Source organism: Chrysoperla carnea, chromosome 5 (assembly GCF_905475395.1).
Source record: "Chrysoperla carnea chromosome 5, inChrCarn1.1, whole genome shotgun sequence".
NCBI lineage: Eukaryota > Metazoa > Arthropoda > Insecta > Neuroptera > Chrysopidae > Chrysoperla > Chrysoperla carnea.
In genome coordinates this window covers 44699047-44718207 of record NC_058341.1, presented here as the reverse complement: position 1 = coordinate 44718207, position 19161 = coordinate 44699047, and the positions used below count along the sequence as shown (strand labels likewise).

At 28.8% G+C, this 19161-nt stretch overlaps 1 protein-coding gene across 1 annotated transcript in view; it reads left to right on the top strand.

Annotated features, from left to right (window-relative positions):
- The window catches only part of LOC123301196, a 306076-nt gene that overhangs the window by 120244 nt on the left and 166671 nt on the right, over positions 1-19161 (top strand). The window contains exon 2 of the mRNA XM_044883931.1: positions 1786-2076. Coding sequence (XP_044739866.1) covers positions 1786-2076 — 291 coding nt within the window. The remainder of the gene's footprint in view (positions 1-1785; positions 2077-19161) is intronic.

Here is a 19161-nt window from a genome sequence, read left to right as displayed (position 1 = left end):
AAAAAAATAATAAATATTTTCAAACAGGAAAATTAAAATAAAATTGGTTTTAAAATAAATTTGATATTCGTTGATCAAAGTAAAAAAATAAATAAAAATAATAATTTGCTTTCTTTTTTTTCCGCTAAAGTTAATTTGTTTTGAAACTATAAAATAATATGATATGGCCAATATTATTATCAATTATATTTTTAATTTTATTTATCGATGAAATAATCATATTTCAAAAGAAAACAATATATTATTATTTTTTATTTGTCAATTCATTTTGAATTAAATTTCTTTCACATTAATATGATTAAATTAGATGGACTTTGATAATTTGACATTTTATCCTAATATTTTGATATATAATCAAACTTGATCTGATTACAATAAATTTTATTAAAAAAATATTAACATAATATCATAGTTGGCTGGATATAAATAAAGAGTTAAATTTATACAGATTAAATTAATTTAAAAACCAGGAAAGTTATTGTGTCAACATAAGCACATAATTATATTATTGTCATGATAGTTGACGAAGGAGAGAGAAGTTTTGATCCAATTTTAAAAGTTAGCTAATTAATCGTATTTAAGAAAAGGGAACGGGTTAAAAAAGTTACCATTGTTGAGATAAAAGTCAACCATGATCCTTAAAATATGGTGTATGTAATATTTTCGTTATTCCAGTCCTAAGGTTGAGATTATTAAATGCAAGCGATCAAGCAAGGATCCTTCCATAGATTCTAGCTATTTAAAACTGTAACAAACTCGAACTTGAGTAGAGAAGCCTAAAGCTGAGGCAATGAGCCATGAGAACAATCATCCAAACACAGATGTTAGATTTTTTAAATGTGTGATACACAAATGACCATTGCACTGTATAAAATTATGATCAAGCAATCAAGATAGCTTTCAATGAAAAATCATAATTCCATGCAGGTGGATATTTACCGTTTATGCAAGCATCTGTAGTTGGTCAATTATAATTATGCCTCATTGAGTTGTTGATGGAAAGATCGCATAAGTTTTATACTGTTTTTGTTTTTATTTTTATTTTTAAAAAGAGAAATGAAAACAGCCGAAGGAATATTTTTCGTGAAGAATGTTTCGTAGATTTTCGTATTTTAAAATTACATAGAACACTATGCCTAAATAACGTTTGTAGTCTTTGTATTCTTTTATATATTTTATTTATTTTAATTAACTTATATAAATTATACATAGCTTTTAAAAAAGCTTTTTTGGCAGAGTTCAATATTATTTATGATAAAGAATTGAAATAAAATACAAAAATTGGTAATTATTTTTTATTCAGCAACCCGATTGATGACCGAATGTTATAAAATGTCATCGATTATTCGGCTATTCACACTATTTAAAAAGACACAGTTGTATCAGAGTGGAGTCATAATGATCCTAGTTCATACTCTAGGTATAAACCCTTTCTTGATTTAAATCCTTTAGTAAAGCTTGGTCTTTATCTATGCCTGAAATTTATCAGTTTCCTCTTAGTATCTTATTTCTGTATCTCTCTGTTTCCATTTGTTGGACCATAATGCTACCTACAATAATGCATCGATCATGGTTCATGATGTAAAAAAACGGGTAGACAGTGGGCTACTTGTCTGAAATTTAGTTTGTTAAAAAAAATGTTCTTGTTCTTGAAAATTGTTCAATTTGGGAGAAAAAGAATACTTTTTGCATTATACGATGCTGTAAGCCTTTGAAGCCTGCTAAAATTTTGAATATTAATGAAAAACTTTTGCTCTTGATAACTTATTTATTTTTTTTTTACAGAAAAAAGACCAGCACGTAAAGAATATCGACGATTACAATCCAACGATGATATTGATAAAAAACATCATGGACATCGTCATCACCACTCACATCATCCCAACAATCATCACCATTGTGTATGCTCGGTACAAAATCAAGGTGTTGTTAATGATAATGCATCAGCTCAACAAAATCAAGTTTGTAACAACAGTGAAGTATCAACACCAACAACTGATGATATAAATACATGTTGCTCAGCGTCTTTAGACGAATCAAAAACTACTAATGAATGCTATAATTATGCTATTGGAGGTAAGTGATCTATCTGTATGTTAATAATAAACGATATGCTTAGTTGATTGTAAAATTTCGACGTTGCAGTGTTAAGTTATGAGATTGTGATATACACTTGCCATCAAAAAGATTGCCCCTTTTTTAAAACAAAAAAACCAAGTCGTGGATAGAGTCTAGTGCGACTCGTGAGGTTCACACAAATAACTTCCCAGCATAATAAAAAGTTATAAAAAATAAAACTCGACCGACTCGAAACGATTCGACCGAATGTTATAAAATTCTTTTCGGATCACATTTCCGTTAAAATATGCTCTGATCGACATTTAAACGAAGTCAATCTCATACTTTGTCCGCGCGATTTGGATCAGGAAAAAATTCTCAAAAACTTCCCCGACTCGACCGAATGTTAAGAAATTCCTTTCGGATCATATTTCTGTTAATACGATTCGATCGACATCTTAACGAAGTAAAGATATGATAAAAATTTCGATTTCGAAAATCGGACACATTACAATAACTTCCTATAGTGGGAAGTTAAAACTTACACACTTAACACTCACCATCGGTTAAGGAAGTTAACACTTACCATCGGTTTGTGTGGAGTATTGGAAGGATTAGACAATTTATCTACAACTTTGGAAGCGTATGCGGGGTACAAAAATTATTTTGATAGAAATCTAAAATATGCATTCGAAAGCTGATGCTTTTCTGAATGTCTAGTATTACTATGTGTTCCGAAAAAAGCTCAAAAAACGTAACTTAGGTTGACCATTAGCTCACAAAATGGCAATTAAATTGAATTTAATAAGTTTTTGAGAAAACCTATTGAAAAATAACTATTATTTATGAAACGTTTCTATCTATTAAGATAGCGAAGTACAATCATCTATATATCATTAAGTCTTAGAAACTATACAGCGCTAATTAGGACTTAAAACTGTTCAAACTCGTAAGATAACCTGGGCGATTTTGTAGCTTTATTTAAGTTCATATGCAAGAATGTGGTCAAACTCACTAAAAACTAAAATACGACTAACGTCGATGTATAAAGCTAAAAATTAAAGTCTAGCCTCTAATTTTTGTTCCTAGTGAACTAAAGAAACCTAAAGTAAAACTAAATAACACTTTGAAATAAAGAAAATTAAATAAAGAATGAATTTCTGCGTTTTTGACGAAAATTGTTGGACTATAAACTCTTTGCTTATATAGTCAATAAATGGTGGAATCGCAATTAAATTATACTGTATATCAACTATTACCATGTATTATGCATTTATTTGCTCTTCCACCATTTAAACACATTGATTTACTTTAGAGTGACTTAAAATGCAATGTGGATGAAAATCCTACGAGTTTATAAAAAAAAAAAATTAAAATTTGTTATATTTGTAAATTTGATATTGATTATTAAGTAAAAATACTTTTGTGGAATTCATAAACAGTATTTGTAACACTTTTTTAATAGCGTTATCGTACAAGATTCAAAAATTCATTTAGAGATTTATTGATTCCTTTAGACAATCATCGATTGTTTTAGTTTATAAACAACTAACCTTCAAGATAAATCCACCACATGCTAATTGCTCTCTTTACACACAATTGCTCCCGTTTAGCGCACCCCTAAACTTTACTTCCATTCCTTGGAACATTAAGTGGCCTTTAGACTCCGATCTTGCTATTTTACAGACATTAGCTTAGAATGTTTAATCAATGGCTCGCAGCTGCGCTCCACCCTCTTGTTCACGGTGGCAGCCTTTGGCCTTGGCTTTGAATCATAGAATAAAACATTATATGGAGAGGGGATAGCAAAATCAAGTAATTTTAGGGGATTAAAAACTTTCAAGGATTCGATTTTTACCATAAATTTCAAAAAATTTCACGTAGAATGCAAAAAATGCATCTTCTTAGTATGTATAGCTTGTACAGAAGAAAAAAAGTAGTTTTGGGGGATGATTTTTCCAATTCCGTGACGATTGCGCCGTGGATATAAAATTAAATAAAAGTATTGTGTTCAGTTATTCTATAAATTTGACTTTATTATGCGTCAGAAAGATCCCATAATTCTAGCGTGAATAGTAGTGAAAAGTCTTAGAGAATAGTTTTAGAGATATATTCCCTTATTTTCGGGACTAAGAGATTAGATTCCGCCTAGTAGTTTTTTCGTGATAGCATAACGAACAAACAAAGAAACTGACATTCACATTTATGATAGCTAGGGTTGCATCAATTAGCAAAACACCATATACAAAAAATATCGATATTGAAAAATATGTGTACATCTCATTACATGCTCTACAAAATATTATCTCATAAAAGTATCATTGAAGGAGTAAGATAAAAGTCCTTCTAATTACTAAGCAACAAAATTTGTTTTTTATATTATTCCACTAATTAAAGGTAAAAACAAAAACTTTGTTTCTAGTTTAATTCTTTTTTCAAAACATATTTAATTCTTTGAATTGGATTGTTTTAATTTTAATTGAAAATTTTATTTAAAACCATTCATATAGAATGGTAAAAATAATAAACACTTACAAAGGTGTATTTTAACCTTTGATCTAGTATGAGTTTTTACACTTTTAAAAGGAGTTCTCAGAACATAATACTGAACGTGTCAAAATTCTCACTTACTCTTCAAGCTAATTGAAACCTCTCATACAAGGAAATTATTTTACACACATGTTTTTATCATTCTACGAAAATATGAAAGCCTTTTAACGTATTTTTCAAATAAAATATTTAATATATTGGCTCTAAAAATCGAAAGGTTGTTCCATTTTAATCTGCGATCTACATATTTTAGGATATTGGGTAATCGGCGCCTTGGATTTTAGCTAAAAAAAGTTTTCATGAAAATTAAAAAAAAAATTTTAAGGATATTTTAAAAATGCGCGAAAAGATCAAAAATAGAAAATAAAGTAATTTCTTGGAGAATTCTAACCCAAAAATTACGATAAGGTTTACTTATAACTTAGTCAAATCTATAATATAAAATAGAATCGCTGAATATGTTGCTAAGCGCAAATCTCGAGAGCAACTGAACCAATTTCACTAAGTCTTTTTTTATAATATTCTTTAAGTGTTAGTAGAGGAGTCCCGGGATAGGAAAAAATTAAGTGACGTTAGTATCGTATAAATATTAATGTCAAAATTTATCAATATTTATACTATTGTAACATTACTCAAAAACATATTGTTTATGGTAAAATGTAAATTGTATGTGGAAAAATTTAAATTGAAATGAAAACGTCTTTTTGCTATGCATCTAGCTGTCCCAAATAGCAGAGTAAGTATAAAAAAAAATGAATATAAAAAAAATCGAATGTTAGGCGGTATGAAGTTCGCCGGGTCAGCTAGTTTAACATAAAATGGATGTGAACCATGCATCGAATCAGGTATTTTTGGTTTTGGGATATGTTGTTTGAAATGTAAAGACAATGTAAAATCCAACTTTTCAACCTCGGCAGACGATCAGATCATTCTCAAAAATTAAAAAAACAACTTAAAACTTTGACCTTATTTCAGTCTTTATCGGTTTTTGTAGATTTTGAATTCATTTTCAACGTAGGTTCAGTGTTTGAGGGTCTTACGTGATTCCAAAGTGATTCCCCTCTACGAAGGGAGAGCCAACTGAGAGAAAGGGAGAGAATTTCCAAGGAAAAACTGTGTGCAATTTCGTTAAATTGTTAATTGATGCAGCATTCAATGTTTAATTTGATTGAATTATGAAAGGAATGATTAAAGGTAGACTTGGCAAATTTTAAGAGCTTTACGAGATATTAATGAAGCTTAATCCTCCCCCCCCCAATATATAAGAACTTAGTTAAAATTTCATGAAAATTCTCAATTGAAAAATTAGATGCCTTTACGGTGTGTCTTTTAGGACATCCGATGCGGTGGCTTCGATGATCCCCGACAGTATGTTTTCTTGCTAGTATTGCCAATTGTTTGTTTTATTTATTGAAATTTTGATTGATAATTCTTACTTCTTTATTTCATAGCTCTTGGAAATAACATTTTATTATTCATTGTGTTTTTACAGCAATTTTTTGTATTCCTTTTTAATTAAAAAAATAAACATTCAAATAGAAATAATTACTTAAATAATCAAAGAAAATTTACCTCCAACATTGTATGTAGGTAGAGCATTATGACAAGAATAAATATACATGATTCTATTTCAAAAATTAATACAAAATTAAATTTATTCGAGTGTAAAGTCACTTTTTATTATTTTTATTTTAAATACCAAAGAGTACAAACGTTCTCAAGTTTTTATTATAAATCAATATTCAGCCTTCATCCATTAATTATATATTCATTGATTTATGATATTGAAAACCCATTTTTTTTTTAATAAATATTTTTAATGTATTTATGATGAAATACGATTCCCGACGCGATCTATTTAAATGAACCAGTAGACACTTAAAAAAACTGGTTGAAAAAAATGAATCAAACCATTTTTAACGAAATTTTTTTTGTATGGGTAATATTGAATTTAAAATTAAGAAAATGAGGTTTATTTGAACATATTATAATGTTGTATATACATTCTATCTCCGAGTAAAAACTGATTTCAGCAGATAAACTAGTGAAAAAGGTATATTTTGATTAAAAAACAATTTTGCTTGGTCCAAAAGTATTTTTTTTAAAACTTGTTAACATGTTTTTGATAACTCGCTTTTTTTATGTTCAGCTGGGATTTTGTAATCGAATGTAAACTAACTGCCCGATGAGCTAGAGACTTAAAATTTGGATCCTAATTTATAAGTGGATGACAATGCATGAAAATGTAAAAAAAAAGAAGAAGAAAAACGAAAAAAAAAAAGAGAAAGAAGAAAAAAACGGGTTCGGGTTCGGATGGAATTTTTTAATTGATTTTAAACTAACTTCCCGATAAACGTTATCCATCCAATATTTTCTTTGTACAGAGAAAATTGTTGAGTTTTGCTTTTGATATTTAATATTTATGATGTATAATAATTCAAAAGTTACTAACTACATAAATAACGATGTTGATTAATCGATAAAGATAATTTAAAATGAAATATAGTTTCATTAATCGAAAATGTTAATTATTTATATTTTTTTCAAATGAAAAAATTAACAATTATATTAATATTTAGCACTCATTACTATCATTACATTCAGTTATTTTTGTTCAGGTGTTTTATCCGCATTCTTTTTTCCGGGTCTATTTTATTTATATGTTTATTTTTTCCGAATCTATTTTTTTCGGTCTACTTTTTCTGGTTCTTTTTTCCTAAATCCCAAAGAGAGTGCTTGATTTGCTGTAATTTATATTTTGGTTAAAAAAAGCCCAGACTTGAATCAAGATTATATTACTAAGTTCAACTATATTAGCCTTACAAGAAAATTTGCTTGAATTGAAATAACATATTATTCCAAAAAGGAATGCAAAATTTCCTCTTGGCATGCAGGTTTGGCGAGCGGGTATGTCGTGACCGCCAAATTAGTGCGACTGAAAATTTTCGTATTTTTTTTACTTTTACTGATAAAATTTTACTGATCATCTTTACCTGTATGATACAAATGGAGTGTTATTGTATGAAGTATACACAACTATTGTTTTCAATGGAAAAAGATGTAGACCAAAAAAGAAACAAAGAAGTAAAAATTTTATATTTTTGTACGAAAGAAAAAGTTCCATTAAATAACAATTATTTTGAAAATAAATATGTATGTTATGAAGATATTTACAATTTGATGACCGTGCTATCTTTTTCGAATTACAAATTATAAAATGAATTAATTTGTTGATGAACTTTCTACGTAAGATAGCACACATTTTATGAATAATATGTAAAATATAAAATATGATTAATATCTTAAATATTCAACGTTAATTTAGACTTTATACGTACATAATTACTTTGAATTAATGAATAAAGAATATCCAATTGTGAAAACAAAACAGAAGAACTTACTTGCTACACTGTTTGTTTTTCTTTTTAAATGTATAGAATAATATTATTAAGATTAAGTATTTCATTGTGAATTCATAATTCATAATAATATTCAAAACAGTTTTATTTAATTCGTATACAGGGTGAGGCAGAGAAGAGTGCGATTTTGAAAACGCTGTAAAAAGAAATTCCATCAACTTTTCAAAATTTTGTTTTAACCACCTCCTTCTATCTAACAAAAATTTAGGAAAAATACTAATAAATGTAGTTTAATTTCTTACGTCTATTTAAGTTATTACGTCCATTTAAGCGTAGATACTTTTCTAGGTAAGTTTTAAAGTTATTCACCTCATGTTGAAACATTTACGGTGGAATTTGAATGACTTTCTGTTGGATTTTGCCTTTCAGTGCTTCAATATTGTTTTGATATTTTTCACAGCTTCCACAACAAAAATACTTGGGCATTCATCGCTCCATGATGACAGAATATGTAAGAGGAAAAAACGTGATAGGCTTATTGAAACATGAATTACTAATTTCCAGTTCAATTAAATTCATTAACTGAATTCAGCACGTAATTTTCTTGCTTTTTTACGTAGTTGTAGTGTTGTAAAAAAATAATTTAGGAAAACTAATGTCATTTCATTTTACAGCGTTTTTAAAATCGCACATTCCGGGGTATCACTTTATATTAAGTGAAGTATGACATAAAATGAGCTTATATTTAATTTTTGCTTGGTAAAATGAAAACTAAATGATTTTCATAAGTGACCCATCAAAATAAATCGTATTATGATGGAGGTTTCCCATTTCCACGTGTTTCTTTCAGGAAGTGGATATACCAGTGAAAGCAAACAATTATCAGAGTTGATTGTTGAAATACCATATATAGACAATGTGGATGACACAATCATTTTTTGACGTTATATAAGTAAATAAAGATATCCACTCTTAGATAGCCACACATAATACATATACATTCCCATATAATACATATTACAAAATTGGCACCTAATTTACGCCCTCATACGTAAACAGTGATGTTTAAAAAAATGTTTCGCACAAAAGTTGTTTATTTTTTTTATAAGGAACATTTCTTACTTTAAGCTTTTATTCTATCTCTAACGGTTTCAAGATGGGTCCTACGAACCCAAGACCCATTTGACCCATATTGATCATTTACGAACTCGACCTAACTTTTTACGTCTTAAGCACGCCATAAAAATTTCAGCTTGATATCTCGTTTCGTTTTTGAGTTATCGTGATGAAAGGTTGGCAGGCGGACAAACGACAGACAGACAGACGGAAATGGACTAATGAAGTGATTTTATGAACACCTGACGCAAAATTTTGTTAGTAGAATCAATATTTTCAAGCGTTACAAACTTGGGACTAAACTATGATATATTTCATATATACATGGTATCGTTACAAACTTGGGACTAAACTTAATATACTATGATATATTTCATATATACATGGTATAAATACTTTTTACCATCCTGTGACACAGAAGCTACTTCTAAATCTATCACTATCTAACAGTTATGATGACAGGCGCCATATTTATAAAGCTAAAAAAATATTATCGTTCTATCTCAGCAGTTGCGTATACAAAGAAAGTGCTTAAAAAATTCCTCATTAGTAACAAATGAATAAAATTCGAATTAATGGCCTGTTAATAATTTATAAATATATTTAAAGTGGTGTTCATTTTGGTTGCGTTAAGCGAATTTGTGTATACTATTTATTATTTGTAAAACACTAAATTTCGATAATTATCGTTTGAATTAAAATCGACTGGAGTAAATTTATTTATCGGTATATTTCATTTTAATAAATTCATGACATTATTTACATTTAAAACAAAATATTAAAATCCAGTGAACTAAATAAACACACCTTCATGTTTATGCATTATTAATTTTTTCAAACTAATCGCCAATTTGAATATGCATATTCTACAAAAGGTAATATAGAAACTCATTACTCTTGTCCATAATGTACTAAATTACAGGAGTTATTTTATTATTTAAATAGGTTCAGTACCATGCATTGGAAGTTAATGCACAAAATCCTTACATAAATAGACGGGGGAAGTGCCTCCATTTTAATGAAAACCGTCTTAGACTATATCTCCATAACTTTGCACTTTAGACCAAAAATGGTAATAGCCTTTATTGTAGATAATTAAATTACCTACCTTTTTTGTAAAATAATTTTTTTGTATCGATAATCGTTTATGATTTATACAACTATGACGATTTCCTTTTTGACTATTGTACCGATGTCTCTTCTAATATTTGTTTAAACAAGAAGATGATAATAACTTAACTTTTAAATCTACAAATTTCCTAAAACTTTTACTTCAAACTTTTTTTTTCTAAAATTAATATTTTTGATGTTATAACACCTTTAATGTTGCAAGTTAGTTAGTGCAAGGAAAAATTCTCAATTATCTGTAGCTATAATGCAACATTATACGCGTTATAAGGTCAAAAATGTTAATTTTAGAAAAAAAAGTTTCAAGTAAAAGTTTAAGAAAATTTGTAGATTTAAAAGTTAAGTTATTTTCATTTTCTTGTTTTAATAAATATTAGAAGAGATATCGGTCAAATAGTCAAAAAGTAAATCGTCATAGTCATAAACGTTTAATGACACAAAAAAAATTATTTTACAAAAAAAGGTAGGTAATTTTCTGAAGAACTATATGTATTAAGTTAATACATAACACTTTCCGAGCGCTTCATTTCAGAGTTAACAAACAACATTACAAAATACAACATTCGTCCTGTTACTTGTAGGAATTACTATCTATGAAAATTATAGATAGTATTAATATTTCTCCTTACCAAAACCCTGATTTTGAAACCAAGGTAATCCACGTAATTTATATTTATCAAACTTTGTTCAGACCGAACATTTATAATTGCTTAACTTAAAACTAAATTAGTACGAATTATATAAATTTACAACAACATTGACATCTCAAACATGACCAGAATAATCGATATTATATAAATAATATTCTGAGTATAACTCTTAATATAAATTTTGTACAAGGGTTTCAGATATAGATATATAAATAAATTCATAACATAAACACAGTGACCAAAAAGATCCGGAACAGCTCAGTTTTACAGAAGAGCATCTCGGGAAAAATCTTTTCACTGACTATGTTCGTATGATCCATATTCGATAGAAATCTTCTTATGGTGACTCAGCAGATGGCAGATGTTAAAATAGTCCTAAACCCAAAATTTGAACATTCTACAGCTAACAATTTTTTACTTATCTGAGATATCGAAATTTTTTTATAGCGTCTAATGATTTAATTGAATATCGTATATTTGGCACTTTCGAAGTTAAGCCAAAACTGGCCGAAAAAATTTCAAAGATGCTTACAATAGATTTTCCCATTTTAAACACAACACCGATTTTTTAACGATTTCAAGACTTTATTTTGTATAAAGAAGAAAAAGCTTTCATGAAGTATATAGCTTTACAGGATAAGTTTAAGGGCACCCTTTTTAAAAGTTATAACAACAGGACATGATTAAATGGTAGGTAACGTTAAATTAACGACAATTTCTTAATTCACTCATAGTCGGGATAGAGCCTTTTTCTCGATACAGGCTATTTTTGCAAATATTGGCAAAATGTTTCGAAAAATTGAAAGTTTGATAGTATTAAATAAGAATCCCTCATGATTTAAGGTACATGGGTTATAAATTTCGAAAACCAGTGTTAACAAAAAACGTTTCTAGGTCAAATCTTTAATGCCATTAACTTATTTCAAACACAAAAACGTTTTCCAATGCTTCATACTTAGAGCATTACGTACCAGGTTTTCAATTTTTCTAAGTGTCCATTTCGGCAATATTCAGAATAATATCGTTTGCTTCTAAAATTTCAATATCATGTATCTAGAAAAGGAAGTTTTCCCGGCTGTATGTGAAATTGTTAATATTTTAAAACTCTCACTTTTTGCTAAAACCTAGTTTAATGTGTTTCTTAGGACTCAAATATCATTCTTAATCCATCAGTTAGTTGCGCAAAGTTTCTATTTGTTAATCAATACATAGTATAAAACAAAGTTGCTACTGTCCGTCTATCTTTCCCTAATCCCTATGTATGCTTAGATCTTTAAAACTACGCAACGGATTTCTCTATAGATAGAGTGATTCAAGAGGAAGGTTTTTATGTTTAATACATGCATAATATAGTAGAGAAAGGGGTTGAAATAGTGGTTGAAAGTGATGCGCTTCAAAACTTACAAAGTTGTGCATCAGTTAAGCTCAAATATTGACAAGATATACAACCAGCTTCAATTGTTGTTTTTATCTATTTCTTTGGGGAGTGGAAAGGTGGAACGAGGAAGTGGGGATGAATTATCGAATATAATATAATATAATCGAATAGTTCACAGCCAGAGACCAATAAATTGTTAATTAAAGTTGACTTAAAAATTAATAAATGGGCAACCATAAATAAAATTTACCTTAATTAATAAATAAGTAGCCAACTTGTTCTACGTATATGTTATACATGTATAAGATAAGTGTTTTTCATGGCTGACGTTATGTCAAATAATCGAAAAACTCTTATACATGTACAACATATACGTAATACAAGTTGCCTACTTATTTATTTATTACCTCAAATTTTATAGGACCGTTTATTTAATTAACAATTTAATGTTTATAAACAAAAAGAAACACATTTCACCAGGTTTTGACAAAAAAAGAGAGATTTATTTCAATTTCCTTTATTAGGAGATTTTTGCTACATCCTTTACTGTACTACATTGGATAAAACCCTGCTGTTATGACGTGGACCACCCTTTCTATACAATTTATGTTTAACATTCTAGACATTTTCAAACCAATAAATAAATATGACTAACCAATGTGACCAAATTAATTGTATTTTCATTGAAATCTGTTTTTATAAATATAAATAGAATTAAAACCGAAATTTAATATAAAATTAATTTCAAAGTGTATATCATACCACATCAATATTTTATATTATAAATAATATGAATAGTAAAATATCCTTTAATTTGAAGCACGGTCTCATTTTGTGTTTGAAAATATATTTATATTTACCGATATGGTGATATCGAATGAATAAATATTCGATATTATGTTCAATTAATATTCCTTTAAAATGTAAATAAATTCGACCATTTTAAAAATATACATATAATAGCTAACTAAACAAATTCAGAATCAACTAGTACGGTGTTTGTCAACCTTTTAGGTATCGTGACCTCATAATAATGTCCGAAAAAGGAAAGAAGATCTAATTCTTGCAAATACATTTCCCCCGATGAAATCCTGATGACCCTTGAGAAAATAATCGGGTATGATATCTTTTTTTTTGTCGACATTGGTTCTAGAATTTGTAAGAGACCATTTATGTCCTAAATTTGATTTCGATCATACCATCGAAAGTTTCATAACAAGATTGCCGTCTTTATCGTCGCATTTATTATCAAATAATTTCAATGTCTTTGATTATTAATGGTCATTGTTACAATTTTGAAGAATCTCTACTATAGATAAGCTAATCTAATAGCTAATTAATCCCTTAACTTTTCTGAACAATAATTAATTGACAAAATGCAATCCACATATTTTGCAATATTCAATATTTTCTCCCCCTACTATATTAAAGAAAGTGGCTTATTCATAGTAGAGATTCTCAGAAATTGAAACAATTTTCATTAATAGTTAGATATCATTTGATAATTAAGTGCAACGATAAAGACAACAAACTGTTTATGTTTTTAGTTTTGTATTTCATATAAAATGCCCATTTATCTCAAAGTTTTTAGATAGTTCCCTTCATAGTTATAAGACCTACCAAGACTACTGACTTCCAGTTCTCTTTGAATAGATGAATTTTTTAATTTTTCAATAAACAATATATCGAAAATGAGGCCGCAAATCGAAATTTAGTAAAAAGTTTTACTTTCGTCTTAATATGCTTATTCAGGAAGTGCAGAGTTCTACAGTCACTTATAGAACAACATGTATAGGAAATAATCGTAAAAGTATTAGTCTTACTCTTTGAGCAAAAACCATTAATTAATTTTATTTTATTTTATTTTTTTTAAACATAAAATATAAAAGGTTAAAATATACCCGAAAAAAAATTCATATAGCTTCTTTTATAAAGTATTAAATATATATTAGAGATAAAAAATTGGTGTATACTTAATAAAAAAACATTTAGTAGGAAATAGTCAGAAAATCCTCTATACACAAAAGTATAAAACATTATTTCGAAGTCGACCGAATTAGCTCAGTTAGTTAAGGCGTAACCAATTCTGTACTCGAAATAATTGATAAATGAAATTATCAGCGGAAAAGGTGGTAAAACACATAAATGGTATCACAAAAGGACCTATGGCCTAGGTGTTTCCCTTGTAGACACCCATTACGATCTTATTCCGAAGTCACCGAACTTATAAACACACGATCACTGCACTGTTCATCCAAGTGTATGCCTTGACACGTCTTCTAACTCGCGCTGTCAGGCCATTATAGCTTGTTATACGACATACGTGTTATTTGACAAAAACTCCAATTGATTTCAAGCTATATTCATTCTAATTTAGACTTTTGTAGTTGTTGCTCATAAATATCTCGCGAGCTTTCCAATCTCAAAAAAATATTTTAAAGAGGTCTAATAATTGGAATTGTTAAAAATGAGGACCTTAATAAGCCTTTAGCTTCTCTTTAGGTCTTTTTGACTTTTTGTTTGCTGGGTATTTATGATGTGTAGATAGAGGTAATTGTATTAATAAAGGTAAAAAAGGTAAATTGTAAAATTGCTTTTAATAAGATGAAAGTAAAAATAATATAAAATAAAGACCATAATAAATATGGAAATTTATATGATATTTTCTATAAAATTATTTTCGAGCTATTTTAAAAAAAAAGTAAAAGGAACTTAATAAATGAAATTACCATATAGAATATTTGTTTTAAGTATTTATTGCCATACTTTTCTCGGAAATATAGACATATTCACTGTGGTTTTTAATGACGCTTGAAGCATGAGGAAAAAAGGCTTCAAACCAACTTTTTGATGGTAATAATATCAACATCAGACAGTTAGTGAAGCAGTTCGTTCATTAAACTCATCTGACCATACAATTATCTGATTCGGGCTATTCTTAGCGTACTTGTATTACGATTTAGAAGAACCGGAACTGGGCCATCATTGTACTTAGTAATGCGTTCCTCATATAATCATTTTAAGTTGACGTTGAATATTAAACAATTGAAAGTGAACGGCTTGCACCAGCTTTGATTCAATACCCTATAGGTTAGAAGTCCACAATCCTACCAATCCGCCAGAACCACCATTTGAAATCATTGCCAAAAAAAAAAATAAAATAAATAAAATTGTTTGTTTTCAAAGCTGTACTTAAATACAGTGCCAGATAGTTGCTATATCACCGCGGCATATTTGTGACGATATGGCACCTGTAGGGAACTTTATAGCGGCCATAGCAATGTGGTATAGTGATTTTCGTGAAAGACATTAAGTTGTCTTTCGAATTATTAAGGGGTAAATCATACTGTAGGAAATGCTTCTGATATTTTGTGCCAGTATCTCTAAATTTAATATGACGACGATCTTCCTACAAATCTGAATTGTCCAATAACCGATTTCCATTGCATGCCACCAATTCAGATCATTGAAAAAAAAAAAAAAAAACACCTGTCTGAGCTACATTTTTCACAGACAATTTATTACCACCTTCTTCTAAAGGATGAATATGTGTTGCATTAGATATGAGTTATAAATTATTCATGAATAGTTTTATTAAAACCATAAAAAGAACAAAAATTTAAGGTTGACTAACATAAATTTTGATGTAAGTATTCTTCCCATTGTCTGGTGACAGCAGCTTTTCTAAAGCCACAATGAGTATGACTATTAGCACACAGAACATTGACCTTCTCTTTAAGTAAATAATTTCAGTGGAAAAATTTCAGTAAAAAAGGTTGTTTGCTATATATTTCTCCATTTTCGGAATGACAGCTGGGAAAAATATACTTCTGAAACGGATCAAGAATTCTTTCTCCCGAGAACGATATGGGGCGGAACTCATTGCACCGTGCGTGACTCGTTTTATCTACAATGCAAAACTACATTTTCTCACCTCCGCGCAGAAAGCGTCCTATTTCTGCCCACTTTGCAAGAAGAAGTTGCCGTTTTTCGCCTCCGTCGGCGAGAAAAATAATATACACATCACGGGAGGAAGTAAAGAATGTCTGATATCTCTTATTCATTGTCGGTCGAGGCGAAGCTGAGGGTAAAAAACATGAGATCTGAGACATTTTTTACTTTTTTTCCCTTGGTGCGAATATACTATTCTTTTAAGCTATGGCGCTTGACACTTCATTTTTAAGCCGTGTGAATCTGATATCTCAAGAACACAAATTATGAAACAAGTTTAGATTGTGAAATCGTTTTGACAAGTTCAAATAATCCTAGAACGGAATTTCTGTGAGAATTTTAATTCTTAAGGAAATTTCTTAAAAAAATAAGTACGCCAAAGTAACGAAATTTGAAGTGATGACGTCATAAGTTGGTTGAATTTTAAATTTGAACCCAGTAAAATCCATAATTTTCACCAGGTTATATTTTGAAAAAACTGAGAAACCAATTTTAATGAGAATTGTTTTTGCACACATATCTTCAGCCGTTTTTATTCAATGGTGTTAAAATTTTTTATTTCAATGTTCGGAGCGAAAACAACAAAAAATATTCTGCCAAATATAATGAATAATTTTTTATTCAGTATTTTCTAGAATAATATATTCGATGTAATCTATTTCAATTACGAAACAATACAAAAACAGCTAATAAATTACTATTAAATGATAGAAAATTAAAGATAATTAATTGAATAATATAATAGGACGTATTTAGTTCGAAATAGAATATAAAGGGTTCTTCGTTCAAAATGATAGAACTTTTAACTCAACTTGCACAACTTGTGAATGATATCATAATTTATGTCAATTTGAGTATTTTTTTTTAAACTACGTTCGTTATGGCACGTTTTCGTTCTGATTTGCTGATGGTTGGGAGATAAAACCAAAAAAAGGTTTACTAGATTTCTTAGTAAACTAAAACTTTTTCAATCGATTCAGCTTGCCATGAATTTTGAGAAAATGCAAATTTTTTTTATCAATGTCAGTACTAAATATTTATGTCCTATCATTTGAAAAAAATTGAGTTGTGACAGCTATCAGAAGTTAAAAATAACAGAGATAATTTAAAATAAGTACAATGACATTTTTATGTAATGTCATAATATATATCCTGATAAAACCAAACTTAATGTACGCACATATTTGGTTGACTACTAAATCAGAAGTATGTCTTTTTTAAACTAGGATTACAATTAATTCATACAGTAAAAACTAAAAGTAAAATTAAATTATTTAAAGAATCAAACAAGTATTTCACTTCTTAAATTAAAACCTTAATTTTTCAGCAAAATATCTTGTAAATAAAAAAAGTAAGCGCTACATTTATAATGTATTAAGGTGCGAAATAAATATGGTTCCTACCGGGTGTCCCACGACACCTCTCGTTCTTTTTATCAATTTGTGTGATATATGATACCAGCCAAATAGTACTCGCAGCTTCATTCACCAAACAAAGTTTTAATTACTATTGGGAAATGATTTTCATAAAATTTATTGACTTTTTTTTATTAAAATGTGTTCGTTTTGAGCTTATTACCATGCACCACATGATTTTAAATAATTTTGATATGAAATTTTTATTATCCGGTTCAGTAAATAATCAAATAACATGCAAACGTCGTCGAAACGTGAGGATTGATCGAGTGCCCTTTTGAGTAAGCACATATATTTCGAATCGAATTTATGTGATTGTAAACAGAAAAATTGTTTTTTCGCACGTACATACTCCGGGTTATATTCGCGGCTTACATTTTACTTGTATCATTTATCATAGATATCACATGCAAAAATTGTTTTATTTAAGTGTAAAGCTCTATCATTTTAAATGTAAAACCTTGACTATGTCTACCTACGACAATTATAATTCATGAATGAAGGAAAAGAGAAAGATGAACAAAATAACTTCTGATAAATATTATATAATGAATAACAAATTACTGTACAAAAACTTTTATATAGTGTTTCAATTTTATACAGGCTACACTGTAAAAAAAGTAGTTCTTGGTATGGTGGCAAGTAAATTTTTTCTAGGTTCAGAATATTTTCCTGCTTTACTCTTTTTTTAAACAGTCAGATACTTATTTTCTTGAATCAAGTATTGAGAGTTGATTCAGATAATATTAACTTGTTATGATAACATCCACTTCCAAGTAAACGGATTTTCTTCAATCCAGTAATATTTTTAACTGTATACGCCATTTAGACAACCGAAAAGTTCTAAGGTATTTTTAGTTTCCGTGATTTATTTGCCGGTTCGTTTATTCAAGGTTTATCATTTATCGATATGATGTTATATTAGATAAAATACCGTGCTTGAAGACACTTAATTCTAGCTTAATTCTACTGTTGAAATAAGGGAAATACATTGCAACGAATGAAACTTATTCGAAAGTTTGGTGAATACTGGAGTAGATCATAGTGCAAAAGAGCCCAAAATTCTTAGTGTCTAGCTCATCACAATAGTTGGATATTACATCTTATGTCGGTTTTCCACTTAACGGATAAACAAAAACAAAAGTCAAACTCAAAAAATAACTTAACTTTTCGCAAACTTTTTGAAAACTGGCGTGTTTTGCGACCGTTGAAAAAGGCATATATTTAAGTATATTATTAGCAAACTGTCACAAAACACGCCACTTTTGAGTTTGACTTTTGTTTGTCGGCTGACCACGAACAAATATTGATTTATTGTGGTCGAAAGGAACGGAAATATGAATTAACACTTTCTTTCAAATCATTTCGCGTGTCTCAACTTTTTTGTGCGGATTTTGATAAAGAAATGAGTACATACATAAACTAGTTGCAACTCAATTGGAATGACTTATTCTTTGTATGTCTTACGATAGTAATTTCGGGAAGAGTGCTTTCTTAAAACTTGGCATGACCGCCATTATTTGTTCCATTGCAAAATAATCTCGTTAATTAATAAT